The sequence below is a fragment of the Heloderma suspectum genome, chromosome 2, assembly GCF_057233095.1.
Source record: "Heloderma suspectum isolate Gila_16-S chromosome 2, 16-S_ref, whole genome shotgun sequence".
Taxonomy (NCBI): Eukaryota; Metazoa; Chordata; class Lepidosauria; order Squamata; family Helodermatidae; genus Heloderma; species Heloderma suspectum.
Window position 1 is genome coordinate 115,685,135 of NC_139459.1, and position 27,985 is coordinate 115,713,119.

The 27,985-nt window shown below is 43.5% G+C and overlaps 1 protein-coding gene across 1 annotated transcript; it reads right to left on the reverse strand.

Moving 5' to 3' along the window:
- Window positions 1-1,450: 1,450 nt before the first annotated feature.
- Window positions 1,451-27,401, reverse strand: HACD4 (3-hydroxyacyl-CoA dehydratase 4). The gene is made up of 7 exons (XM_084834585.1): window positions 27,316-27,401; window positions 24,314-24,417; window positions 18,897-19,024; window positions 9,612-9,724; window positions 8,153-8,259; window positions 3,514-3,645; window positions 1,451-2,436 (listed from the first exon to the last, which is right to left on the reverse strand). Exons 2-7 carry the CDS (start codon window positions 24,408-24,410, stop codon window positions 2,354-2,356), a joined length of 660 nt encoding a protein of 219 aa, XP_084690711.1. The 5' UTR covers window positions 24,411-24,417; window positions 27,316-27,401; the 3' UTR covers window positions 1,451-2,353.
- Window positions 27,402-27,985: the final 584 nt, after the last annotated feature.

Consider the following 27,985-nt stretch of genomic DNA (forward strand, 5'->3'; position numbering starts at 1 on the left):
TTTTGGCTTTGCCCCAGCCGCTTCACTCTTTCTGGCGCTACTTGGAAATTCCCTCTGCTCTTCCCCAGTAGTATATTGGACACCTTCCGACCTGAGGGGCTCATGTTCCAGCGTCATATCTTTTAGCCTTGTGATACGTTCCATGGGGTTTTCTTGGCAAGAATACTGGAGTGGGTTGCCATTTCCTTCTCCAGTGGACCACATTTTGTCAGAACTCTCCACCATGACCTGTCCGTCTTGGGTGGCCCTGCACGGCATAGCTTATGGCTTCACTGAGTTACACAAGCCCCTTCGCCACAACAAGGCAGTGATCCATAAAGGGGAAATTAAGTGGTACCACCCTGCATTCAGCACTGTTGCTGCTGCTGCCACCAGGGCCCACTTTAAGGTACTTTCCCAAAAGGCCCCTGAAACTTGGAGCTGGCCCTAATGCTTTGTATGTGGGAACATGCAAACATGTGAGGCCCAACTGCCGTGCTACAACCCAGACACAGGTTTACGGCTTCAGTGAGAACTAGGCCTTCATAGTTTGTAGTGAAGATGCAGTGGTAGGTTTTCCTGTCCTAAGCATTTTTTTGTGATCTAGAAAAATAAGCCATAAAAGTTAAATTGAGTTAAAAAAAGAAAAAAAGCAAGTTCAAAAACTGTTGTAAGAGAAGATATTACCCTACTGTAGGACACCAACCACCCTAAACTGACCGAAATCTCTGCTAAATCATCTGATATATATATTTAAAAAATCCCTCCTGAAGAAGAGCTGCAGAAACTCTGATGGAAGTGTGTTGGGTTTTGCGACAACAAAGTACATACAGAGCACTTGGTTTCTATGCGTGGTTCTCTCAGGCACAAGATATGGGCTTTGGCCTTAACAACTAGGGGGATTTTCTAATGTTGTGATTCTCCTCCCACGAGTTTCCTTTTTAGTCACTCAGTTGCCCTGCGCCGATGGTATTCCCCACCCCACTTCATGGGTTGTACGTGAGGAGAGATTGGGAATAGATTCAAAGTTTGCATATTTGCCCTTCTAGCACTCTCCAGAGCAGCCTTCTCCAGCCCGGTGCCCTCCATATGTGTTAGACTGCAACCCCCAATGGCCATGCTGGCTCTGAATGTTGGGAGATGCAGTTCAGCACATCTTGACGGCGCCTGTTCGGGGAAGGCTGCGCCAAACACCCTGAGCTCTCTTCTTCTTTTCAGTAAGTTTGGTTGTTCCATTGTTCGTGGGGTGAGATGAGGGAAAAGTGGGTGGGAGGATGCAAGCATTCCTGACATCTCCCCAAGCAAAATGGAGGTTGGGGAGTGGGGAAGTTAGATCATCAGAATGACCCAAGGTCTGAAAACAAATGTCTGGGTTTTTTGGTGCTTTACTCCTTGAGCTGATTTTCAAGAGCTTTGGCCACCAAAATATAAGGTCTGATCATAAAATACAAACCCAGACTTGCATTAAAATGATATGGAATTATTTATAGATACTGGAATCCTAAATGTGTCTGAATCCTGTTTAACCAGCCACTTAGGTTTTAGTTGTACCTAAATAAGATTGCCCCAGTAATTCAGCCGTTTAAAATTGCAGTTGGTTTCCATCATAGTGTCACTGATCAAGAATGGCCATTGTGCTGATAAATACATAGAAATTGTGGAGGAATTATGTTCTATATCCTACTACTTTTGTGTTTAAATTTAACTCTGTCTAATAAACTATTTGTTTTTCCTAGATTTTCTTGTAATATTTGTGCAGCTTGCAATGAGCTTCTGGGCTGTATTTAGCTTTTCAGCTGTATTTATTGCCAAAAACATATTCTGGAGCAAGAAGACAAGTTTAAGTAGTTTGTTTTGTGGCAGTACTATTAACAGCAAGCACCTCATAAGTGACTTTAAACAGTTCTCAGGTGTGGGTGCGTACACATGTGTGTATATAATAGACTAGGAACTCCCAATGTACACACTCAACTCCAGCATAGATTTCCCCACTGGCTTCAATAGAGGGAGCAGCTTGTGCATTCCAGTTGAAGTATAATGGGGGAGCCATTGTAAGTGCTTCTATTCTTGCAAGGAATTACTTGGATCAGGATAATTGCTTTCCTGTTTTCTAATGTCCAGCACAACCAAGGGCTAAAAATGTGCTTTAAAAATTGCAATTCTGCACCAGGTTCATGATTCTGCTGTGTGTGCATACTATTCACACAGTTAGTGTGAAGGGATCTAGCTGCCAAGGAAGTGTGCGGCATGGCTCTTCAAGGTGGAGTGAGATATCCAAATTACTGTCACTTGGTATGTTGATTAGATTCATGATGGGTGTTTACCACTGGAACATCTCCAGCCAATTTTCCTCATTGCTCAAGAGAAACATGAGCTAGCTTCTTTTTTCTTTAATATTGCAGCTTCCTAGACGAGCCTTCCGTTCTGTGTAGAGGTGTTGGACAATGAAGTATGTTCCTAAATTCAAAAGACAACATGTCAAAAATATATGAATGTTTCTTTACAAAACTCTTGGGTTACATTTTTCAGTTTAGAAAATATGCCGAACAGTGTATGATGATTCAGTGAAAATCACATTAACCATTTAAACCCATTGAGCAATAAATTGGAATTTAAATCAGTAAATCCCCATAAAATTAAGGAACAGCCAAAGTCTATCATCATCAAATAATAGTAATTTAAAAAATAGATAAATCACTGAGAGAAACAGGGAAGTCTTTCCTACATCTGAAAGCAAACAATGGCATAACTAGCAGGACTCCTTGAATTTGGAATAGAATTTGGAAGAAGAAAACATACATTGAGAGCCAATGCAGGTTTTACATTCAAATGATAGTTTGCTTTATATCTGATGCATTTGGACAGAGCTAGCTCATCTCCCCATTACTGCATGTCCCAGAGCCAGTGTGTTGGTGTTAAAAACTGCACCAGCAGAGATGGCTAGCTCCACTGATCCAATGCAGATGTTGCTGAATATTGGGGGCATAGTCCACTGCTAGAATGAGACAGATGGGAGCTTGCAAACATGTCACTTATTGTGCTAGCTCAGGCCCTAATAACTTTACCTCCAACCAATATTGCCATGTACATTCTTAGTATGATGGCATCAACAGGCTTTTTTGAAGCCTGATTTGAATGCAGCGGGGGGCGGGGTCAAGGTGGGTTGCAGCATTGAAGAGGGAAGGGTTAACCATTCCCTCCCTAAATGCCCCCCATGCCCCACTCCCTGTGCTGTAATTAGAGTTTTTAAAAGCCTCCATTGGCACAATGGAGGTTTTTTTTAAAAAAAGCTTAAATAGCTGAACCATGGAAGGGGAGAAGCAAGAAAAATCTTATCTCCAATCAGCTCCTGATTGGAGATAAGAGCTTTCCAGGTCACAGGGAGACAAGGCAGGGCTTGGAGGAGAAGCTGGCAGGCTGTATGGGGTACAGTGTGCAAGCTGGAGGTTCACAATCTCTGTCTTAGTGAGAAGCTGGGTGTGGTTGTCTCAGAATCTTCTCTATGTTGTATTCGTCAAGGAATTAAATGCTTACCTCCAAACAGTATTGCCATGTACATTTTTAGTATGTAGGGGAAGTAGAGAGAGATATCAAATGGAAGGGGCAGTTGGATGGAGTAAGTGCCATAGGTTTCAAAGTGGGGCAATGATTGATATATGGCAAATGCTGGGAAAAAAAAGAAAGAAAAAAAGTGAAATAGCAGCTTGTAAATGAAAAATTCCCAAAGAGCCAAATCAATGATCTTAGGCCTTCCTTTCTGGTGAAAGGCTACACTATAGTACCTAATGCAACATAAGCACATACACAGTCAGGGCCAGAAATATTGGAACAAGGATAACTGTTTTGGCAGTTGGCCTCTGTACACCACCACAATGAAGTTGAAAGGAAACACACTGAGATGGGAGTGAAGTCAAGACTTTCAGCTGTAATTCAAGGGGTTTGACAAAAGTGGGGCACTAACCATTCAGGAAGTACAGCCAGTGGCATACACACACACCCATCGTAGGTGGCTAATAAGTAATGGAACAAACCAACATCATTTCAAACTTAAGGATCACCTTTAATACCTGGATGAAAATCCTTTGCAGTCAATGACTGCCTGAAGTCTGGAACCCATGGACATGACCAAATGCTGAGTGTCCTCCCTTGAGATGCTTTGCCAGGCCTTTACTGCAGCTGGCTTCAGCTGCTGCTTGTTTGTGGGTCTTTCTGCCTCCAGTCTTGTCTTCAGTAAGTGAAAAGCATGCTCTATTGGGGTGAGATCAGGTGACTGACTTGGCCATTGAAGAACAGCCCACTTCTTTGCCTTCAGAAACTCTTGGGTAGCTTTTGCTGTATGTTTTGGGTCATTATCCATCTGCAATATGAAGCGGCATCCTATCAGTTTGGCAGCATTCAGCTGAATCTGAGCAGAAAGTACAGCCCTATACACTTCAGAATTCATCCTGCTGCTTTTATCAGCAGTCAGATCATCAATAAACACCAGTGACTCGGTTCCATTGGCAGCCATACATGCCCATGCCATAACACTGCCTCTGCCATGTTTGACAGATGATGTGGTATGCTTTCGATCATGAGCTGTTCCTTTCCTTCTCCATACTTTTCTCTTCCCATCATTCTGGTACAAGTTAATCTTGGCTTCATCAGTACAAAGAATCTTATTCCAGAACTGGGCAGGCTTTTTTAGGTGTTTGCTGGCAAAGGCTAATCTGGCCTGTCCTTGAGCATTACCAGTGGTTTGCACCTTGTTGTGAAGCCTCTGTATTTACATTCATAAAGCCGTCTCTTGACTGTAGATGTTGACAATGACATGCCTACCTCCTCAAGAGTGTTCTTGACCTGGCTAGATGTTGTGAAAGGGTTCCTCTTCACCATGAGCAGAATTCTGTGGTCATCCACCTTAGTTGTCTTCCGTGGTCTTCCAGGCCTTCTGCTGTTGATGAGCTTGCCAGTTAATTCCTTCTTTTCAGGATGTTCCAAACAGTTGTGTTGGCCACTCCCAATGTTTTTGCTATCTCTCTGATGGTTTTATTTTGTTTCCTCAGCCTAATGATGGCCTCCTTCACTCGCATGGACACCTCTTTGGACCTCACGTTGGGAGTTCCAGTGAACAGCTACCAAATGCAAATGTAACACTCAGAACCACCTCCAGGCCTTTTATCTGCTTGATTGGTCATGGGGTACCCAGGAAACAGCCCACACCTGGCCATGCAGCTGCTTGTCAGCCATTTGTTCCATTACTTATGAGCCACCAAGGATGGGTGTGTGTGTATGCCACTGGCTGTACTTCCTGAATGGTTAGTGCCCCACTTTTGTCAAACCCCTTGAATTATTTATTTATTTATTTATTTCATTTCGGCCCAATAGCTGAAGCTTTCTGGGCGGTTCACAAAAATTAAAACCAAACAACACACAATAAAACAATTTAAAATATATAGAACATTAAAACCACAATATAACAATACAACCACAATAAAACCTAGCAGCAGTGCAGGAGTTTAAAATACAGATTTAAAACAGCAAAGATAAAAATTTAGAAAGCTAAAATGCTAAAATGCCTGGGAAAATAAAAAGGTCTTCACCTGGCGCCGAAAGGAATACAATGTAGATGCCAGGCGAACCTCACTAGGGAGCTCATTCCAGAGCCGGGGTGCCACAGCAGAAAAAGCCCTCCTCCTAGTAGCCACCCACCTCACTTCCTTTGGCAGGGGCTCACGGAAAAGGGCCGCTGACGATGATCTTAAGGTCCGGGCAGGCACATATGGGAGGAGGCGATCCTTCAGGTAACCTGGCCCCAAGCCGTTAAGGGCTTTGAATGTTAACACCAGCACTTTGAATTGGGCCCGGAAATGGACTGGCAGCCAGTGCAGCTGGAAAAGTCCTGGTGTACTATGAGCTTGCAGGCCAGTCTCTGTTAACAATCTTGCTGCCCTATTTTGGACCAGCTGAAGTTTCCGGACCGTTTTCAAAGGCAGCCCCACGTATAACGCATTGCAGTAATCCAGACGAGAAGTTATCACAGCATGGATAACTAGCTAGGCTATCTCTGTCCAGATAAGGGCGTAGTTGGTATACCAGCCTAAGCTGATAAAAAGTGCTCCGTGCCACTGAGTTCACCTGTGCCTCAGGTGACAGTTCTGGATCCAAGAGCACCCCCAAACTACGAACCTGATCCTTTAGGGGGAGTGCAACCCCCTCCAGAACAGGTTGAATATCACCTAGCCGGGCAGACGAACCACCCACTAACAGTACCTCCATCTTGTCTGGATTGAGTTTCAGTTTATTAGCCCTCATCCAGTCCATTACCGTGCCCAGGCACTGATTCAGAACAGCCACTGCCTCACCTGGTTTTGATGAGAAAGAGAGGTAGAGCTGGGTGTCATCTGCATATTGATGGCACCTCAGCCCACACCTCCGGATAACCTCCCCCAGCGGTTTCATGTAGATGTTAAACAGCATGGGGGATAAAATAGAGCCCTGTGGAACCCCATGGCACAATTGCACAATTACAGCTGAAAGTCCTGACTTCGCTCCCATCTGGGTGTGTTTCCTTTCACCTTCAATGTGGTAGTGTACAGAGGCCAACTGCCAAAACAGTTATCCTTGTTCCAGTATTTCTGGCCCTAACTGTATAATTAACAGAGGCAAGGTTCCATTTGCTAGTGAAACAATCTCTGTAGACATAAGAGAATGCAAATGTAGTGGTTAGAACTGTGTCATGCGTGGTGGAAAGACTATTACATTTTCAACAGTAAATAGAAAAGTCAATTTAGTAGAGCAGATACTGTATCACTTTGGGTAGAGTGTGGTGTAATAACTGGAAAAATATTTAGCACATGAAATGCATAATACATTAATCTCCCATTATTGCAGGCTCAAGAATGCCAAGTCTCTCTTCTTCCCTGGCTGGAAATTGACCATATAGCTGTTGATGGCAATTTGAAAGATCGATGGCTGCTTGTTGTGTGTATGCTGATCTACCTGTTGTCTCTCTGCTAAACAGATTTTGTAAAGTTTCAATAACATATTTAACCAGAGGCAACAGTCGGACAAATGATTTCCATGTGCACAAAACAACTTCCAATTGTCTTAAGAAATGGTCTCCAGGTCATAGTATGTTTGAATTAAGAATGATTGTATGCATGGCAGATATATGCTGTATAAAGAAGAGTTTAGAGCCGGTGAGAAATAGTGATTTGACCAAAAATTCATGAAATTGACCCAGTAATTCAGGGAGAATCAGTTTCATGGAATGCCCCTCACAACTGTGTTTCACTGTTTCATGTTGCTGATTCATCAGCACATTTCTTGAAAGTATGTCTCGTTGAACTCAACAGGACTTGCTTCTGATTAGAGATGCGTAAGGTAGCATTGTTAATCTCTCTGGGAAGTATCAAACTGCACTCCTGATGATTATGTTGCGCCAGTGGGACTGACTGCTTCTGCAACAGGGAGTTCGCAGTTCTAAAAGTAACCTTGGAAATAAGTGGAAATGCTCATTTCTGGATTGAGACAGGTCTGGTGACCTGCCCCATTCCAGAAATGAGCATTTCTGCTCATTTCAGGTTGCTTTTAGAGCTGCTAACTCCCCGTTTTGCTAGCGGTTGGCCCTGCTGGCACACAGGCATAATAGGATATTGCCCTAAATAAATACGGCACAAGACACCTCTTAAACCTTTGGATCTGCTCTTGAATAAACTATCACTGGTTTTGGGGGGAAATGGTAATTTATTTCACTGATTTGCTGAAAACTAATTGAAACAGCCCATTTCAGTATAGGCAAAATGACTTCAAAATTATCATTGTAATTTTGAGCCAGCCTTAGAAGAATTTCGACATTTTTAATTCTGTCAACATGTTTTAATTTCCAGGTCAAAATCTGTATTCAGAATGTCACCAGTGCATTACAACAGGAGACATTTTGTTAGAATCTCTGCAGATGTTTTTATAACCCCTGAAGGAAGGTCTTATAATTAAAAAGAGGCCATAATGTGTCAAGCTTTTTACTAATAAAACCTTGTCCAGCAACCTGAGACAATTCTCGCTTTCTTGGGTTCATGTTTAGAAATGGAAAGAGTTTTCTACAAATGTACACACTCCCAGGTAAGTGTATATAGCACTGAGGCCTCAGAAAGGCTGCTGTCTTTCTTGGGTACCCTCCTTCCCCTTTTACCTTGAGCCAAAACGGACAGAGGATACACAGGAATCCATAGCGAATAGTGGAGCCATGTCAGTTCTTTAAAATATATTCCTGTCACCGCTAACATGCAGTAAGTGTACCTAGAACAAAATGTAGATGGAAAGATGGTGAGATAGATGTTATTTTTAAACATGTTAAACTTTACTTTTAAAATGTACTTACATCAAAGGAAATTGCATTGATTTCCCCCCAAAATCTGAGTTAGATTGGAAGCCAAAGAACTATATTTTGCTAATTTGTGTTAGTTGTACCCCTAAGATAATCTTTGAGTGGGATTTTCCTTCTCCTTTACTTAAAAGAATCATATATTTTGTGTTCCAATCCAATAAATGGCTTATTCAGGGCCGGCATCAAGGGCAAGCATGGTTGGGCATCTGCCAAGGACCCACATCACAGCAGCGGACCGCTGATGAGAGCCCCCTGGATTTGCTTCTCCTCGTCACCATTGCATCCTGTCTGTGAACCTGGCTCTTCCTCTAGCCCAAGCAGTGGTGATAGTGCGAAGGAGGAACAGTAGATGCCATTGCCTACTTGATCGCTGGTTCTGCCTATCAAGCAAGCAAATGCTGGCAATGATGAGAAAGAGGAGGAGGAGCAATGGCAGCTGGTGAAAATGGCGGTGAGAAGGTGGACTCACTGCGGGAGGGGGCCCATTGGGGGTGCCTTGCCCAAGGGCCCTGAAAAACCTGTCGCCAGCAGTGGGCGCATTGGGTCTTGATATGGACACTGCTGCTCATTTTGTATTCTGGTGTTGTTTGGGTGCTTCAAAACAACAATTTAGCAAATTGTTCATCTCAAAATAATTTCTGGCACTTTCTAAATGATCTTGCTCTTTCCCCCATAGTAAATATACAAATAAGTAACTTCTTAGCTGAATCATCCAGATAAAGGATTACCCTAATCTATTTAGCAACCAACATGTCTCTAACACAGGCTGCTTTTGGGAGGCAAGAACAGTCTTTTCTCACAAGAGTCCAGATGTTTAAATTTACTAGGTGGCTGAGTCCATGCTGTTCCTCTTTGTCTTGTCTGACTCTGGTAAACTGCAGGAACCTTGAGAAACCTGTTTGCTCACATTTTTGCTCAACTGGCCAGTACTGTACCCTCTTGTTTCTCAATACAGATGATGATCAACAGAGGCTGAAGCAACCAGTTAAATACAATGTGATTTGGGGGTATCATCACCCTCTGCTTATATTGTATGAAAGTAAATAGTGTGTATTCCATAGCTAGCAAGGTTATAAATATATATGGAATATTAATAGCGACGGGAATGCACATTCTTATCTTCCCTGCTATGTCAGTGCTTGATCTTACAAGGGAAACCCACCAGATGATAACACTGAATGGCATGCTGAACATGTAGTTGGGGAAGGCAAAAAGAAAAGCCTTTGGTTTTGTTTGTAAGGGGGTGTGTGTGTTAAATTCTTACCTGACCACATCAATGACGCTCCAAAGGAAAAATAAGAGGCATACAACGTATTTCCCTTGAACTTCTTCTTGACTGGCAATCACAACAAATAAGATGATAATTCTTTCTGTGGTCTGGAAAGAAAGAAAGAAAGAAAGAAAGAAAGAAAGAAAGAAAGAAAGAAAGAAGGTTTGGTTTCTTCTGTCTCAATGGCTTATCTTTGGTCTCTGTGTCAGAAAAGTGACGATGGGAGAAATTGTTTTAAATTGTGATGAGGGTGACTTCATAAAACAGAAGTAGCGTTGTGGTGGTAGTAGGAAGGGGCACAAAGAACTGAGGTGATATATTAAGCATGTTTCCACACTGCATTCTGTGTTTTAAGGATGAATAATGTGATATTGGGTTTACACATAATGCTAACCCATGGTATGAGTTGTTGAATTCTGGGTTGTCCTGTTGCGTGAAACCAGCCACACTAACAAACTATAATTAGTTAACCACAAACAACCCAGAAAGAGAACCCATGGTTTGTTTTGGGATTGTGAACTTTGAGTTATATAAACCATGGGTTGTTGTTAGATGTGAACCCAGAACTGTGGGTTGTTCATTGGTTGTTTTGCTAGGCTACAAAAGCCATAGGAAAGAGTGGTTAAAAAAAACCCCAGCCACTGCGTGTCCGTACTACAGTGTCACAAAGGCATTTAGGATTCAGGAAGGGAGCACGCAAAGGAGGAGGAGGGAAACAAAGAACCCAGGAATGAAGAAAACAACCGAGGTTTATTCAATCATCTGCCAGACAAACCCTAGATAGGGCAACAAATCATGGGTTAGTATTATGTGCAAACCAGGTCCATGCCTCTCCTACCTTCCTTGGCAACCATATCTTATTTTACTCAGTGGCCTCTGCTCATATGTATTGCTCTTACCAACTGGATTTGCCTGCTCAGTAGACTTCCCTATTGTAGATGAAATTAAGAAAATTAGGGGGCAAATTCGTATTATGTTAACTGTAAGAATGCCATTAATGTACTCTCTTTTAAAAGTTTAAATAGTAGTTGTGTGTGTGGAGGGTCAGGATCAGGACTACGGTGTGTGCAAGCAGTGGTGTGTGTGTGTGTGTGTCTAACCTCTCAGCTCTGCTGTGGTCCCAATTAAAAGTGCCAACTCCCACCTCAAAGCTGGTATTAGTCTTGGGCAGAAGAATCTCAGTGGGGCCAATGCAAGCTTCCCCCCTAGGGGCTAATAGCAGCTTAGGTGGTGTGATTTTCACTGGAACTATGGCAGGAGGATAAGGGTTAAACCCCTTCCCTACATGCCACATTCCTGATTGGGGGAAGGGGCTGCAGCTATAATTTAAACTTAAAAATGAAGCACATTAATTGGATTGATGCAATTACATAATGTGTACTTTGTTAATCTCTCAAGTAGGGAAGGATAGATTGGGCCAGTTCAGTCATAATGATAAACGCTGGTTTATTATGATATCCAAGCCAGCTCTGTTGATCTCTTTCTGTTAAATCATTGAATTTATTATATATTAAGAACACAGCAGACTGAAAATGTGCATTTTCCTTATATTTCCCATTCTTCTTGACAAAACTCATGGAAGCTTATTTCATGGGGGAAAGTATCAAAGGCATTATTTCTGATGTGATGAAATGAAAGTTTAAAGGACAAAATGAGCCAGGGTATCTCTGGGGTAAGTTTTCTTGCCTTGCTATTCCCGCCCACTCCTCAAACAAAAAAGGAAGTTAATATTCCACCAAGCCTACACAGTAGTTTTGCTATGTCAGATCCTCCAGTACTCTAGTATAATTTCAGTAAACCGCAGTGGCCATAATCACATGTCTATATGTCAGTTTAGCATTCAGCATTTTGCTAGAAGGAGGATTTCCTGCACCAGATGACTTTGTTAGATAGAAACAAATGTAGACCTTTTTCTGAAGCTAAAATCCTTCTATATAATGAAAGTTTTCACATGGGTTCACACCAAAGAAAACCGATCAGCTTCCTAATTACTTCTGATGAGGTTTCTTTTAATTATTGGGATTTCCCAATAATTAAATTGTTGCCTTAAAACTGGGAATCACTGCAGTTGAGTAAACAGAGGAATTTGATTGAAACATATATTTGGAGACCTATTCTCACTGAAACATGAAACTTGTTGAGTGTTCTCAATAAAGTTGAACTCCCTACATCCAACCTACCTCACAGTGTTGTGAAGAAAAAGTAGTTTATTACAACTGGATAGTGTTTGCGTGTGCTGGGGCCTAAAAGCATTGTATAGGACACTGTAGGGACTTGCCACTACAGGGCAACTAAAATAGGCCACAAACATAGGGTAGGGGCCCATGTCTTTACCATGAAGTGTCACAAAGCAAGAACTAAGCTGGAACAACATGGTGCAGATGTTGTAGTTCAAGGGTGGAGAATCTCCAAGCTTCTGGACTCATCCCAAGCCAGACTCTCATTGTCTTCACTCCAGGTTGTTGCTGATTATTATTATTATTATTATTATTATTATTATTATTATTATTATTATATTTATTTATATCCCGCCCTTTTCTCAATACTGGGACTCAAGGCGGCCTTACAATGTTAAAACTGCTACAATTAAAACCTATAAATAGAAATATAAATACAACTGTATAAAAGTTAAAAATATAATTAAATCTTCAATATTAAAATTGTAAAGATATTAAAACATTAAAAGACAACCAGAACAACAAAAATGGTATCCATACGTCGCATTTTCCCAGGTCCAGACTAGTTATCCCTAAAGGTCTGCTGGAACAAAAAAGTTTTAGCATGCCTGCGAAAACATATCAAGGAGGGTGCCACTCTCGCCTCCCTGGGAAGGGAGTTCCAGAGCCTTGGGGCAGCCACCGAGAAGGCCCTCTCCCGCGTTCCCACCAGGCGTGCCTGTGATGATGGCGGGATGGCGAGAAGGGCTTCCCCCGAGTGCCCTACTCAGGGCACGAGTAGGCCCATAAGGGAGAATACTGTCTTTCAGATAACCTGGACCTGAGCCGTATAGGGCTTTATAGGACATAACCAGCACTTTGAATTGTGCCCGGAAACAGACTGGGAGCCAGTGAAGCTGTTTTAACAGGGGAGTTGTATGCTCCTTGTAACCAGCCTCAGTCAGCAGTCTGGCCGCAGTTCTTTAACCAGCTGAAGTTTCTGAACACTCTTCTGAGGCAGCCCCACTTAGAGCGCGTGACAGTAATCCAAACGGGATGTAACAAAGGCATGTGTCACTGTGGCCAAGTCAGACATCTCAAGGAACGGGCGCAGCTGGCGCACGAGCTTTAACTGTGCAAATGCAGTCCTGGCCACCGCTGAAACCTGGGCATCCAGGCTCAGGGCTGAATCCAGAAGTACACCCAAGCTGCGAACCTTTGTCTTCAGGGGGAGTGTAACCCCATCCAGCACAAGCTGTATCCCTACTATTCCCTGATCTACCTTTTGACTGACCAGGAGCACCTCTGTCTTGTCTGGATTAAGCTTCAATTTGTTTGCCCTCATCCAGTCCATTACTGTGGACAGACACCGGTTCAGCACCCCAACATTATTTGGGTTCAGCACCCCAACGTTATTGATATTGTTCAGAAATTATTATAATTTCAATAGAAATCAAATACATCTCACTCTAGTAAGGAAGACTGTGATCAGGTGACCTGTCTGACTGTTTATTCTGTCCAGGTGCTAAGTGTTGATGGGCACTTTTTTGGTTTGTGATCTGTAAACTGGGCTTGAACTGGATAGCCCTTCACATAGAAGATGTCTTCGAACAGAGGGCTTTCTTCTCTAAAGAAGGATGCAGTGCCATCCTAATCATGGGTATTGTAAGGTTGGCCTTCCCAAGTGCTTTTGAGAACTGTCTCCATCTTGCAGAAATATTGCTTTCCAACCACACTTGGCATTCTTGCTGTGTTGTGCCAGGATGACGAAAGAAGCAGGGAGGGAAGTCCTGATTAGTCAGGAGCTCTCTTCCTCATTTCAATTTTTTATTGACTCTTTGGTCATGTAAAAATTACTGGCCAAAATGAGTCTCAAGGAAAGCAAACTCTCACTGAACAGAACAGATAGGGACAGGGTGTGTGTGTTGGTTAACGAAAGGTATGAAAGAATATGACCTATAATGTTTTCCTCTACTCCCTTACATTTACATTTTGTTTTCATTTCAGTATATAATTCCTCACTAATTTCATCAGTTAAAACTAAATTTAAAGGCCAAAAGCCCATGCCCTCTCTTCTGTAACCAGAAATCAGAAACTGTAAGCCTGTACGGTCATTTTACAAAATGTAAACAAAAAGGTTTCATTTTTCACGCATGCTCTAGCTCTTGAAGGTCAACATGGAATTCCCTCCTCCCACTCTCTCTTACACAGCCACCCAATCTCTAGGTGGCTGTTCAAGTTTCTGTGATACTACTTTGTGGCTTAAAGGCAGTCAATGAAACAGCAGAAGTTAAATCTGTTTAATACCACATACATGGTCTGTTTCTGAATGGCAATTTGTTTAGGCGATCACAGATGCATTGTGTTCTGCTCTAAACTGGAAAGAATTTTACCCTCTCCTGAGATGAAAATGAATTCCAGACGCTGTGTAATTCACACAGACTACATTTTTAAAGCGGATAAGATAAATCAGTACATTACACATATGCGAGCGCACACATGCGCGCGCACACGCACGCACACCTCTTTGTGTAGGGAGAGATGGGCTGGCCTACCATCAAGCAGAGTGAGGCAGTTGCCTCAAGCAACAGATGATGGGGCACAGGGAGCAGTAGCAAGGTGTCTGAGGAGACAGCTGTGTGTGCCCTGCAGCCTGCCCTCCCTAAATTAGCCACCTTGGCTGAGGTGCAGAGGAGGATCCTGACCCATCACTAGCATTGAAGTAAGATTCAACTGGCAATCCAGCCAGCTTTTGTACATGGAATGGGAAGGAAGGAGCCCTCTTACCCTTTACCTCAGGCAGCAAAATGGTTTCCATTGACCCTACGCCCAAATAATGAAGTATCAGGCCCAGCCTAAGAAATGTAGGTGCCTGAGGCAGAAAATCCAAGAAGTATCACTACCAACAATATAATATTTAGCACTTTGGCGTGTTCAAGTTTAACCAAGGCTGCCTAGTTAGTTAATGGCAGAGGTGAGATTTGAACTACAGCCATCAGGATTAGTACCTCCAGTTTAGCAACTACACTATAGCTGTTCCCTGTTTATGTGATAAGTTGATAGTTCATACCCATTTCAATGGTGCCTCAAATCTGCAACTTCACCCTGATGGTGGGATCAGCCTTGTGAAGCACTTGTGATACATGTGCAAGATGTTGCTAGACCAAGCCAAAACATTAGAAGCCGGTTCATGAACTTTTAGTGAGAGAAATGGAATAAGCCCAATTTGTACAGGTCAAATCCTGAAGTCTTCCAGATGCTTTGCTTTGCTTTCTATGAATGCTGAAAAATGTCATGCTGCCTTCACTATCTCCTCCTCCTTCTCATTATCAATAATGAAGTTTCTTTCTCCAAACTCGGCCAAAGCAAATTTGTTCTATATTAACACCAGGGCTGGTCCAGAAGAAGACAGTGCTCCCTCCCATTCCATGTACAAAACTGACTGGACTAGCAGTTGAATCTTTCTTCAACACCGTCAGTGGGTCAGTGTCCTCCACCACACCTGAAGACAGCAGACCAGCTTAGAGGACACAGGATAGGCACCGTGGCACACAGCTCTCTCTTCCAACATGTTCCTCCTACCTCCCAGCATCTGCCGCCTGAGGCAGCTGCCTCACTTGCCCAGTGGTAGGACCAGCCCCGATAAACCCAAATTAAAATGGGAGAAGAAAAAGATCCTTGAGGCCATTGCTTCTTTCTATAACCTCCCACATTGTTGGTATTTTGTTGACTTGTCTTTAAACAAAACAACAGGGCACAATCCATCCAGAACTGAGCACATTTATGACCCATTTAATTCAATGTGGAAAATGAAGGACCTGCCCACATTTCCTTCTTTTAAATTTTTCATTTTCTCTAATGGCTTTGACATTGCACAGGCTCTCTGCTACTATATTGAAACAAGTGGTACCAAAACCCATAGTGAAATGCTTAACAGTGCAATCGTATCCATGTCAAAAGTAAGTCCTATTAAGGTCAGTGGGGCAGACCCCAGGTAAGTTGGTATAGGATTGCAGTCTAAGCTGCAATCCTCTACACATGTATTGGGAAATAAGCCCCACTGAACACAGTGAGTCTTACTTCTGTGTAGATATGTATTTTATTCTGTGCTTACTTGGGAGGAAGTCCCATCAAAGGCAGTGTAACGTGCTTCTGATAAACATATTCAGTATTTTGTTTTTGCTGGTCTGAATCCTGACAGTTCTGTATTTTTTTTCCATTGCATACTCAAGTTATGGGTAAGGTGTAGGGGGGCTGTAATCCAGAATCCTTCAAAACTCTTCAGAGGACTATAATCTCTCATGTTAGAGAAGCATGGTATTTTCTAAAATTCTTCTGAAACGTGAGAACTTGTTCAGTCTTCTGAAATCTTGATTATATCACTTCTATGGCATGTTCTAATGAAACATGACCTATACCACACACATTCTTGTTCTGTTGAATGAAGGTGAAACCCACTCTCACCTCATTCCCCCCCTCTTCCTTTTCAAGCTGACAGTTCTTATTTTTTCTAAATGATCTTTTACTCTTCTCTCTCCCCACCCAGTTGAGTCAAGTGCTCTTCCCCTTTCAAGTTTCTTTCCAGACTCATACTTCATGGCTTTCCAAAACTCACCCTACAGTCTACTTCTGTGCTGCTCAGGCGCTCCTAAGTGTATCCCATTCCTTACAGCAGGGGTGGGCAACCTGTGGCCCTCCAGATGGTTTGGTCTCCCGTCATCCTTCGCCATTGGCTATACTGGCTAGGGTTGATGGGCATTGTAGGCCAAAACATCTGGAGGGCCTCAGGTTGCCCATTCCTGCCTTATAGGCTGAGTACAGGAGCACTGGATTCAGATTACTGTTGGATACATTCTTCTTCCATCACTTCTTTCTGGAAAATTGTCATCTGATCCTATGTTATATGAGAGTTGTGTTGTAGTCACTCACTGATAGAATCTCACTCATCAGCCATCTTGTTTATCTTTAGCCAGTATTTTAAGGGCAAGGCTTATAATGGCATAATAGCATACAGAAATCACCACTGGTGTTTGCCAAGTAGGCACACAGTATTTGTTTTATTTATTATTCTATTTAAAATATGTCTGGGGTTCTTTTTCTTTCTTTTTTACTAACCAATATCCACATTTTACATAAAAATTGATGCTCTGGAATAATTTGGTTCCGGTGTGGTGGATATAGGAGCCTTCCCCAACATGCTTCCTCTGATGTGTTGGACTGCAATTCCCACCATTCCCAGCCAGCATGGGAATGGCCAATTGGTATATTACCATCTCCCACAACATTTGCCATTTGTAACATTCATGCCACAGTCAGTCACCTTTGAAAGTACACCAAAGGGTAAAATAGCAGGCATGAATAAGTCCTCCTACATCCATTGTCTCTTTACTCTGAACTAAGCATCCTTCCCATTGTGAGTTCTCTATAGCAGCCTTCCCCAATCTGTTGCCCTCCAGATGGGTGTCATCTTCCATCAGCCCCAGCCAGCATTGTCAAAGGTCAGGAATGCTGGGAGTTGTAGTCCAAAACATCTGGAAGGCACCAGACTGATTTATAGCAGAGATGGGCATCTTGTGGTTGTCCAGAAGTTTTGGCCTGCACTTCTCCTCACCATTAGCTATATTGGCTAGGGCTGATAGGAGTTGTAGTCCAAAACATCTGGAATTGGCCTGCCATGCTTTATAGTAACAAAAGCTGGGAAGAAGGCACAGTGGAGATGACCAACGTGGCTGAAGAATAAAAAGAGAATTCATTGAACTCAAGTATCCAGCTTCCATTCTCCATCTAAATGGCCATCACCATTTTTTTCCCTTACTAAAGTGCCTCTGATGATAGCTTTGGTTATTAACACTCAAGTGTTTCTGATGTATTCTCCAAAGATAAGAACCAAGCATCTCCTTTGCGGGAAGATGGGTGAGCTGAGCTCCACATGCATCTGGTGATTTGGTGCATCTGGTGAGGAGATACACAGTTACTCTCTTTGGATGTGACACTGGAATGCACAACGTGGTATGGGAATTCCTAGCACCTACACTTTTGCCGTTTGAATATAGTGTCCAAAACCAGTCCAAATGATTTCTCCCCAGCCTTTGATGGTGATAAAGCCCTAGAGAACCACTCATTCCCTTAGCTATAATTTACATTCAGCAATGAAAGGTGAGATTCAAAAAGCTGGTTCACACATGTGTGTCCATTATGGGATGACATCATGTGGTGAGTGGCATGCCTGAAAAAACCATCAAAGCTCAAGCACCACAGGGACAACTTTAATATATAATATATATCTCAGGTTTTCACACATTTAGGTGTATGTCATGCCATGATGCATAAACAGTCTCTAAGGCTGGATCTACACTTACCGCCTTTTTTCGCTTCCAATGAGGTTTCACCGCCCACCTTTCACACTATGCAGTAGCCGCCTCAAATTGGAACCGGAATTTCCCATTTCCGTGCTCCCACTTTCAATACCCTAATATCTCGGTATTTCCCCTTAATGTGCTCCAATTTTCTGCCTTTGCTACTCTATCCAGTTGTAGTCCCCTCCCCGGCCTGTCCATATATGGCGGTGTTTGTATTTCCCTCCTGTCCAATCACAGCTCTCAATGGCCCCATATCTTTTTCCGGCTACTGATCCCATAGCTTCCTCAGCAGCCCCTGTTTCCTCAGCAACAAGCAAAGGGCTGGATGTGTGTATGCTTGTCTGATCTCGGAAGCTAAGGGGGGTCGGTCCCGGTTAGTGCCTGGATGGGTGACCGCCTGGGAATCAGGCTTCCTGCACTGAGCAGGGGGTTGTTCTATCCCTTCAAATGAGATTAAGTTTTACCCCCTCCTATTCCCTGCTCTGGATGTTGTTGTTTTTTTAAATTAAGGTGTTATCCTTGCAGAATCGGGGCTTCTCCGCGATTTTTTTTTTCTAATTGAGGCATGATCTTTGAATTCTCTGCCATCCCTAGTTGAAACAGACACCCCAAACTGAATGAAATCCTGATGTCAAGCTTACTATTCTCTGATGTGAGTTACTTGCACCTATGTGTTTGCCATTTCTGTGTAGTGTCCAAAGCCAACCTAAATTATTTCTCCCAAGCCTTTGATGTACTTAAATAGCTAGATAATTATGCCATACCTGTAAAATCCTTGGAAGAAAATGTCCCTCCTCAATGCCAAGCCAAATATGCAAGAGCTCCAGTATAGATGTCAGCTGGCAAATGCGCATCACAAGTCCAATAGAATGGAAAGTATCAGCAACAGAATCTTCAGCCAGAGGAAACAAGGAAAACAGAGACTTAGAAATTAGAATGCTGTCCCGCACTCTTCATAATGAGCTTCCCCACTCTCACTGACTGTGAACAGGACGTCAATACCATTCCTGTGTGTTAAGTTTTTCAAGGATATTCTGTGGTATGTTTTGTGTGAAGACAACAAAATTCTGCATCGACCCTGTGCACCTTTTAGCTACATGATTGCCACTAACAAGAAAGAATATTGCGCAAGACTTTTTTGAGGGGAAACAGATCAGCTGCATTTAGGTGGTGACAGTTGGGTCAGCCCATTGAAGCACATGGAAGTTTTAATTTGCAAAGAGTGCAGAAAATTAGCACAGGGTCAGTCCAGAATCAGTTTTGCCCTGTGTGTATATTAACTGAATTTCCATCAATCCCTAGACTGGAATAGGCAACCTGTTGGCTTGCAGATGTTTGGACTACAACTCCCACAATCCTTGACCAGTGGTCACACTGGCTGGGGTATTGGAGTTATAGTCCAAAACCACTTGGGGGTGCTGGGTTGCCTACCTCTGCCCTAGACTAAAGGATGTTCCATTTGGATATTTTACACAATTTCCCATTCTTTCTTTTCTCTCTCTCTTTTTTTGCTAGACATCAGATCACTGTGTTAACCTGCCAGCATGTTTTGCAGCTACATGTCGGATACCCTATCCCAGAGGTGGCAGAAAGAGGTGGACTTCAGCTCCCAGCATTCCTGAGCACTGGCCACACTGGCATAGGCATCTGGGAGTTGCAGTCCCAAACATCTGGAGATCGACCTTCTGCCCATCCCTGCCATATCCCCACACAGACTCTGTGATAGGGTGGGGGGGGGGGATAATTTGAATTTGGTTATTAACTGATTGTTTTATATAGTATTGTCAGACTGCAAAATGTTTTACAGTCTTCAGGATATCATTTTTCACATTTTACAGAAGTGGACTGGAAGCTGGAAGATCTTGATTGGCACAAGCAGTTAAGTGCTGATGCGGGGATTCAAACCCAGGGCTGTAGCACTAGTGCTTTACTGTGGCTCCAATCCAACTGAAATTAGTCAGGATGGAATTCCATTGCTTTTAATATAACTTTGTTATGACTACATTTAGCTGAATTGGGGCCAATGCCTGTTAAACTGGGGCCAATTTAATTTTCAGTTTACAGAAATAGAATGCTTCATTTATAATCATTTCTAGCCTGTCCTTCCTACAAGGAACTGAGAGTGATGCATATGGGATTATTCATTACAAAAAATAGTAACAATGTGGTTATAGTTTGGCTCATTGATTAAGCTGAATGATTTGGCTGTACATTGTGCACTAAAAATCAAGGGATTAAAGAAATCTTCATTTGATAAACTGTAAGCATTTTACTTGAATGACTAATCAAAATTGTTCACATTTGCATCAATTTGCACGTGCATAAAACTGAGTTTTGGCAGAGAAAGAACATGCATCCTAAATTAGTCTATTTGGAAATAAATCATACTGATTTCAATGGGGCTTATTCCCAAGGAAGTCAGCAGAATTCAAGCCTTACAGTGTGGTAGGAAGTGCCATGATGATGACGACGACGATGATTTACATTTCTATACCGTCCAATAGCTGGAGCTCTCTGGGCGGTTTACAAAGATTAAAAACATTAAAAATACAATATACAGAGATTAAAAAACATTTACATAAAAAACACATGAGCAGACAAAATACACAAAAGAAACATATTTCTAAAACAACTTCTAACAAACAATCTCAAAAACAAACAACCATAACCATAAGATATTCCAGGATCAATTAAACACTTATCATATCCTGCTGAATGCCTGAGAGAAGAGAAGGTCTTAACCTGGGGCCAAAAAGATAACAATGTTGGTGCCAGGTGGGCCTCGTGGGGGAGATCATTCCAAAATTTGGGGGCCACCACCAAAAAAGCCCTCTCCCTTGTCACCGTCTTCCGAGCTTCGCTCGATGTAGGCAGCTGGAGGAGGGCCTTAGATGTTGAGCGTAGTATATGGGTAGGTTTGTGTCAGGAGAGGCGCTCCGTCAGGTATTGTGGTTCCAAGCCATATAAGGCTTTATAGGTTAAAACCAGCACCTTGAATCAGCACTCAGAAACATACAGGCAGCCAGTTCAAACAGGCCAGAGTCAGTCTTATATGTTTGGACCTTCTGGTCCCCATTATCAATCTGGCCGCTGTATTTTGCATAAGCTGCAGTTTCTGAACCATCTTCAAAGGCAGCCCCATGTAGAGTGCATTGCAGTAATCTAACTTGGAGATTACCAGAGCATAGACAACTGAAGCCAGGCTATCCCTGTCCAGATAGGAGCATAGCTGGGCCATGAACCGAAGTTAGTAAAAGGCACTCCGTGCCACTGAGGCCACCTGAGCCTCAAATGACAAAGACAGCTCAAGGAGAACCCCAAAGCTATGAACCTGCTCCTTCAGGGGGAGTGCAACCCCATCCAGAACAGGTTGAGCACCCTCTATCTGGTCAGAAGAACCACCCACCAACAGCATCTCAGTATTGTCTGGATTGAGTTTCAGTTTATTAGCCCTCATCCCGTCCATTGTCATAGCCAGGCACTGATTTAGCACATCCACACCTGAAGAAGATGAAAAGGAGAAATTGAGCTGCGTGTCATCAGCATACTGATGACAACACACTCCAAAACTCCGGATGACCGCATTCAATGGTTTCATGTAGATGTTAAATAGCATGGGGGACAGAACTGACCCCTGTGGCACTCCATACTGGAGAATCCATGGGGCCGAGCAATATCCCCCAAGCACCACCCTCTGGAGCTGACCATCCAAGTAGGAGCGAAGCCAGTGCAGTGCAGTGCAGTGCCTCCCACTCCCAACTCAGACAATCATCCCAGAAGGATACCATGGTTGATGGTATCGAAAGCCGCTGAGAGATCAAGGAGAATCAACAAGGCTGCACTCCCCCTGTCTCTTTCCCGACACAGGTCATCATTAGGGATGGCGGAGAATTCCGCCACAGATTCCAGTGATTCTAAAGAATCCGGCCCCCTGGAATCTGTGGCGGAACGGCCTCCTGGGGCGAATTCGGCGGCGGCGGATTTGGCGGTGGCGGCCAGTCTCCTGGCCAGCCGCAGCTGGGCTGCTGCCGCCGCCGCCATTACCATCCTCACACCGTGATAGGCTACGTAAGAATTTACGTAGCCTATCATGGCTAACATAAAACAAAACAAAACATGCAGCGTACGCAAATGGCGGCAGCTATGGCGGCCGCCATTTGCGTGGCCTATTTTTTGCTGACTTATCTTACGTAAATATTTACGTAAGATAAAACGGCGAAAAAAAAGGGGAATGCAAATAGCGTAGGGATGCTATTTGCGTTCCTTTATTTTTCGTCGTTCTAGCCTACGTAAATATTTACGTAGGCCAGAACAGCAAAAAATGGCTCCTGTCTCCCTGCCTTTTTTCAAATAGCTTTTCTCCATGGAGACATGCGCCTTCACACACATGATTGCAGGGAGCACTCTGACAATGTGGAGGACTGGCCTTGAGTAACTATAGCTTAGAAACTATCATAACTTTAGGACTACCCTATATACTCATAGCAGACTCATTCTCTGAGAGTGGATCCTTATGTAGTCAAAATTGACACCATCTATGCACAGGAGCAAATTATTAGCAGGCCTGGGGGAACGTTGAGGATTGAAGAATAAAACAAATGTGTGTGGGGGGGTTGGAATCAGAAGGTGGTGGTGGTGAGCGGGGTGGGGGAATGCCAAAACAGCTCAATGAGGACTGAGCATGCTCAGATGGCATGGAATGTGGATTGATGGAAAACCAGAGGGGGAATAAAATGGATTACCTGGGAATGACTGCAGCCTTGAACAGGACTGTTGGGTTCAGAGGCCTAGCTGGGATTCTTAGAATCTGGATTCATATCAAGCTTAGAAGATACAGAGTTTATCTCATATATCTTGCAGACAGTCATATGCAAATTAGTCCTTGCCTTGCCAGTCTAGTATAAATTCTTGGCTGGACTATCTATACCTAGCCCAAGTTGTTCTGAAATCCTGGCCTGGATCAAGGAATGGATCTGTCACATACATTGCAAGGAGCACTCCACACTGCAACATTGTTGCTGGTCCTACTTGTGTATATGATTTCAGTTTTGTATTGTAATATAAAAATTGAATAACTACAGTGTTATAGCCATATCGTTGCTTTATGCATGGGGAGAGTTGATTCTTAGGCATTGGTATTGGTAGGGGCTGTGGACACAAATGAATTAGGGTATCTTGCTTTGTCCCAAGCTACTAGAACATCTTTTCTAGAACAGTTGCTCCTGTTTTCCAGGAATCAGGACTAAAACCAGTTAGCTTGGTTTGGCAGGATAGCAAGTGGGTATACTTGAAAAAACAAGCAAACGAACAAACAAAAACAGTTTGGGCTTTGTTGTTTTGAGATTTAGGGCGCAATCCTACCGAGATAGACATCAGCCTCCAAACTTGGAGGCTGATGTCTATCCAGTGCAGGTTGGGTGGAGCACAGAGGCGATGCTCTCCTCCACGCATTGCCTGCCCTGCATTCTTGACTAGATGCACAATTTCGCACATCTAGTCAGGGCTGCGGAGAAGGGGCAGGAACGGGCCTGGAGACCCCATAGGAAGCAACGTGAAGGGGCTTCTGCGGTCTCCTCTCCTCCCCGCCCTCGGAACGCCCCCCTTTTGCCCTCTCCGTGCTCTGTTTTATAAGCATGGAGAGGCAGCTGCTGCGGTTCTCCCTGTGAAGGCTACGAGGGGAAGGGGTGGGGAGCATGGTTTCCTGGCTCCGAGCTCAAAGCACTATCTATGAACTCGGAGCCAGTAAACCAAAAAATCATATGGCCCTCTAGACAGTGTCTAGTGGCCATAGGATTGCTCTCCGTGTTGGGATCTGAGAAAGCTGAGCTGATTTTGCAGTGGAATGGGCACTCGCTCTTGCACCCTTGTAATATCATCTCAACCTAGAAATGTGTAAATACTTGAGTTCACTCAAGGGCTCTTTTCTCTGAAGGAAATTGACATCATAAACATTGCATTGAACTTCTCACTACTCAGTAAAGGTGTGTGTGTGTGTGTGTGAGAGAGAGAGAGACAGACAGACAGACAGACAGAGAAATGGGTTTTTAGACTTCTCAGTCCCCATTTCCCTGGAAATGTCACTGTTAAATTTGTCATAAAATTGCCCTTAATTTATTCCTAAAATGTATAATGTGGATTGCTTGATAAAGCTCTGACGAAACAGGACATGGCATGGGCCTACCTTCCCCCAAAGACAAGAACCTGATGATCATGTTGGTAAATATCCAGGAATGTCCACAGAACTGGATTAAATAATAGCTGAAGATGTAGGTGTTCATTGCAAAGCTGTAAGGCAAGAATTATGAATTTAAAAAGTGACATCTGACCAGAACGATGGTAGCAAGGGACAGGGCTGTAGCCACGGGGGCCTGGTTCCCCCTAAATATTCTCTGCCCCCCTATTTTTTTTTTTACAGACAAATAATTTAAAGTAAAGCTTACAGTTTTGTCTTTAAAAGGCCTGCAAACCAAAGGAGCACCCCCTTATTTCTTTGGCACCACCGCAACTTTTGGGCTGGCTATGGGCCTGGCAAGGGACCATTCACCAGTAGTCCACATTTAGGGTATATTATAGACCAGACCAAACAAATGTCTTACTGTTAGGGACAAAAAATGACTACACTATTAAAATCACATATGAAAAGCTCAGAAATTCTATTGGAGCGGCCCCTTTAAAAAGTGTAGTATTAAGCACTCATGGTACCCAACACTCTCTGTTCAACCCTTGTTTCACATGATAGTCATGATCCAGAGCACCATACCTGCAGAAGGATCCCACAGCTTGCTTGCTGTCATAAAGAGAGTCATAAATGAAATGGGACAGCTGAGCCTTCCGCAATCTGGTGCCCTCCAGAAGTGTCAGATGGCAAGTCCCATAATCCCCAACCAGCATGGCCAAGGGCTAGATTGGCTGGGGTGATGGGAGTTCCTGTCCAACACATCTGGAAGGTGTCACATTGGTGAAGGCTAGGGTAGAACTGTGGTCATTTTGACTAATCTTCCCTTTATAGCATTGGTGATGCAAAGCAACTTTGAGTTGCCTCCTTTGTTTTTGCTGATGTGCTTTGTGGAAATGTGTTCATAAAAATAGCTGTGTTATCTCTGCCTTTCAGTGTGTGTGTCTTTCTCTGTGGTGGTGATGGGGCAACCCCCAAAATAAATATGCCTAAAACTAGTCGTAGAAAGCGACATATTAACTAATTATAAGCCAGGCAAACTGATATAGCGCCCCCGCCAGCCCATTTTTTGATTTTCAATAGGTGGGGCAAAGAGATGAGGTGTCATCTCCAAGATTCACAGCAAAGGCCTGCTCTTGAATGTATTCAAAGTTAAATAGAACATTTGTTGTGAATATTTTATTTGTCAGAGTTCATTATAACTTTATAGCAACCTTACAAACATGGTCAAATGGTTGTTGTCTGTGGCTCCTTTTTAAGCATTTGCTTGGCACGGGTTCTACAAAGTGAGCTAACCACAGGCCACAGAACATCGGAGTTCGCTCTAGCTAGGGATGAGAGAATCTGTCAAGCAAGAGCCCACTCCGGTTCTTATTTTTCCACTGTTAAATTCCTTCTGTCCCATTTCCACATTGGATTGTGAGGGGGGGGGCTTTTTTTTTTTTAAATGTATGCATTTTTGTACACATTATTTGTGTGCATATTTTCAAAGGTATGCATTTTTGCAAGTAATTTTTCCACTGAATAAAGTATTTCGTGCACATTTCCCCCCATATATATATATATATATATAGTGTGCGTGTGTGCGTGCGTGCGTGCGCATGTGAACTGTTTCAAATGTATGACTTTCTTGGTCCCAGGTTTCTGTTTTTCAAATGCATGCATTTTTGTAGGCTTTGTTTGTAAGACTTGCATCACATATTTGATGACTGTGTTCTGGTTCAGGTTCGGGAAGGGCAAATTTGGTAAGTTTGCATGGGAAGTTTCAGCTATTGGGCAGTATAAAAATGAAATAAATAAATAAATAAATAAATAAATTGCAAACAGAGCAAATATCTCACCCATCCCTAGCTATAGCACAGGGGTGGACAACTTGTGGTCCTCCAGATGTTGGACTGCAACTCCCATAATCCCTTGTCACTGGCGATGCTGGCTAAGGCTGATGGTAGTCCAGCAACATCTGGAGGACCACATGTTGCCCATCCCTGCGGTAGCATTTTCATTTCTGAACCTGGGAAGCTCTTCTGCATTCAAAGAACCTACAAAGACTCTGACATATTACATTCATGGCAGAGAAAGTGAGTCCAGACTTCATCTCTCCATGTGGATTAAGCTGGTATAGGGGATTGAGAGCAAGGTCGGGGGAGAACGTTTTGCTACCTGAAGTGGGAAAATGGCGACATCCCACCACTAGGGCCAAAGCTTTAAAAAGTCTTGCCAACACCAAATCCTGCCTTCATCTACTCCCCACCCTCTCATGGTGCTGCCTGAAACAGGTCACTTCACCCAGCTGCGTATCAGGGCTAGCCCTGGGGAGAGCTGGCCTCAAATCTTGCCTTCACCAGATTATTCCCTTTCAGCCTAATCTATCACTCACAGTGGTTGTGAGGAGGAAAATGGGATAATTCCAAATACTCTGTCCTGATTTCCTTGGAGGAAGGGCTGCCCACAAATAGCACAGGCAAGTAGAATCTCAATGCCACCACAAGTGCAGAAGTGATAGCCAGTGTGGTGTATGGTTAGAGTATGAAGGGGGACTTGGGAGATCCAGGTTCTAGTCCCCACTCAGCCATGAAGCTCACTGGGTGACTTTGGGCCCGTCACTGACCCTCAGCCTAACCCACCTCACAGGGTTGTTGTGAGGATACAGCGGAGAGGAGGAGGACCGCCATGTGAGCCTCCTTGGGTTCCTTGCAAGAGGGGAAAACGGTGGGATATAAATGTAGTACTAAATAAAAACAAATAAGAACATGCTTGCCACCCAAATCCTGTGAGATTAGCCTCCTCTGAGTTTTCTTCATCTCAGGGAAAGTACAGATGAGGCAATTGCTCCCTAAAACCAGAAAAGAGGATGTTTCCATTCTGTGTGAGACAGGCTTGTTGATATGCAAACCTCCGTCTGCTACACTGGGCAGCCTGGATCTTCCCCGCCAACAACAAGAGGAGGCTGAGGAGGCTTGTGCCAGCCTACTCCCAGCATTTCAGTGGGCCTACTTGCCTGCCCTTACCTTGTCTCAGAGGTTCCTGCTCCTGCAGCTGAAGGGAACTGAGGTCTTTGCTGTGTGTGTGCACTCCTCTTCCTCACAGCTGCAACAGATGGGCTGAGAACTGAGTGATTTCCCCTCCTCCTTCCCTTCCCTTCCCTTCCTTTCCCTTTCTCTAGACCACGTCAGACCAGCTCTGCGAAAAACAAAAAACCAAAAAACTGTACTGCTCTCTGAAAGAACGGAACTCCTTAAGTTTGTGTCAGTGCAGCAGCACGGTTCATTTTGTTTTGAACTGGGCTTTGCAGATTTGCCAAGAAGGGATTGATAATGATGGTACTCCAGAGCCCTTTCTGAAGACTGCTCAAAGGAACTGTTAAATTCCACAGAATAAATAGGGCGAGCTACATTCAGGACTGACCTTATGTATTTCCTCTCCACTTGTTTAGCTTCTGAATACTTAATTATTATTTTTTTACTACTGACATTTGGAGCCCAGCTCACAATTTTCACACACACAATTTATGTACACAAATATTCATGCAATATTGGCCAAACAAGTCGGCGTTGCCAATTTTATAAGGGAAGATGAACTATAAGTCTCAGCTGTTGTGTAGATCACCTTCATGTGGTGCTCCCCCACCCCATGAAGGTCTGGCATCAAGGGTAGGCATGGTTGGGTACCCATTGAGGG

Excerpts from the sequence above, each read along its gene's own strand:
- HACD4 (XM_084834585.1), bottom strand. The coding sequence starts at position 24,410 with ATGAACACCTACATCTTCAGCTATTATTTAATCCAGTTCTGTGGACAT. Across the intron at positions 8,260-9,611 it reads AGCGTCATTGATGTGGTCAG|GTACACTTACTGCATGTTAG; the intron begins GTAAGAATTTAA and ends ATTTTGTTCTAG. Across the intron at positions 2,437-3,513 it reads CATGGCAATACTGTTTGGAG|GAACATACTTCATTGTCCAA; the intron begins GTAAGCATTTAA and ends TTTTGAATTTAG.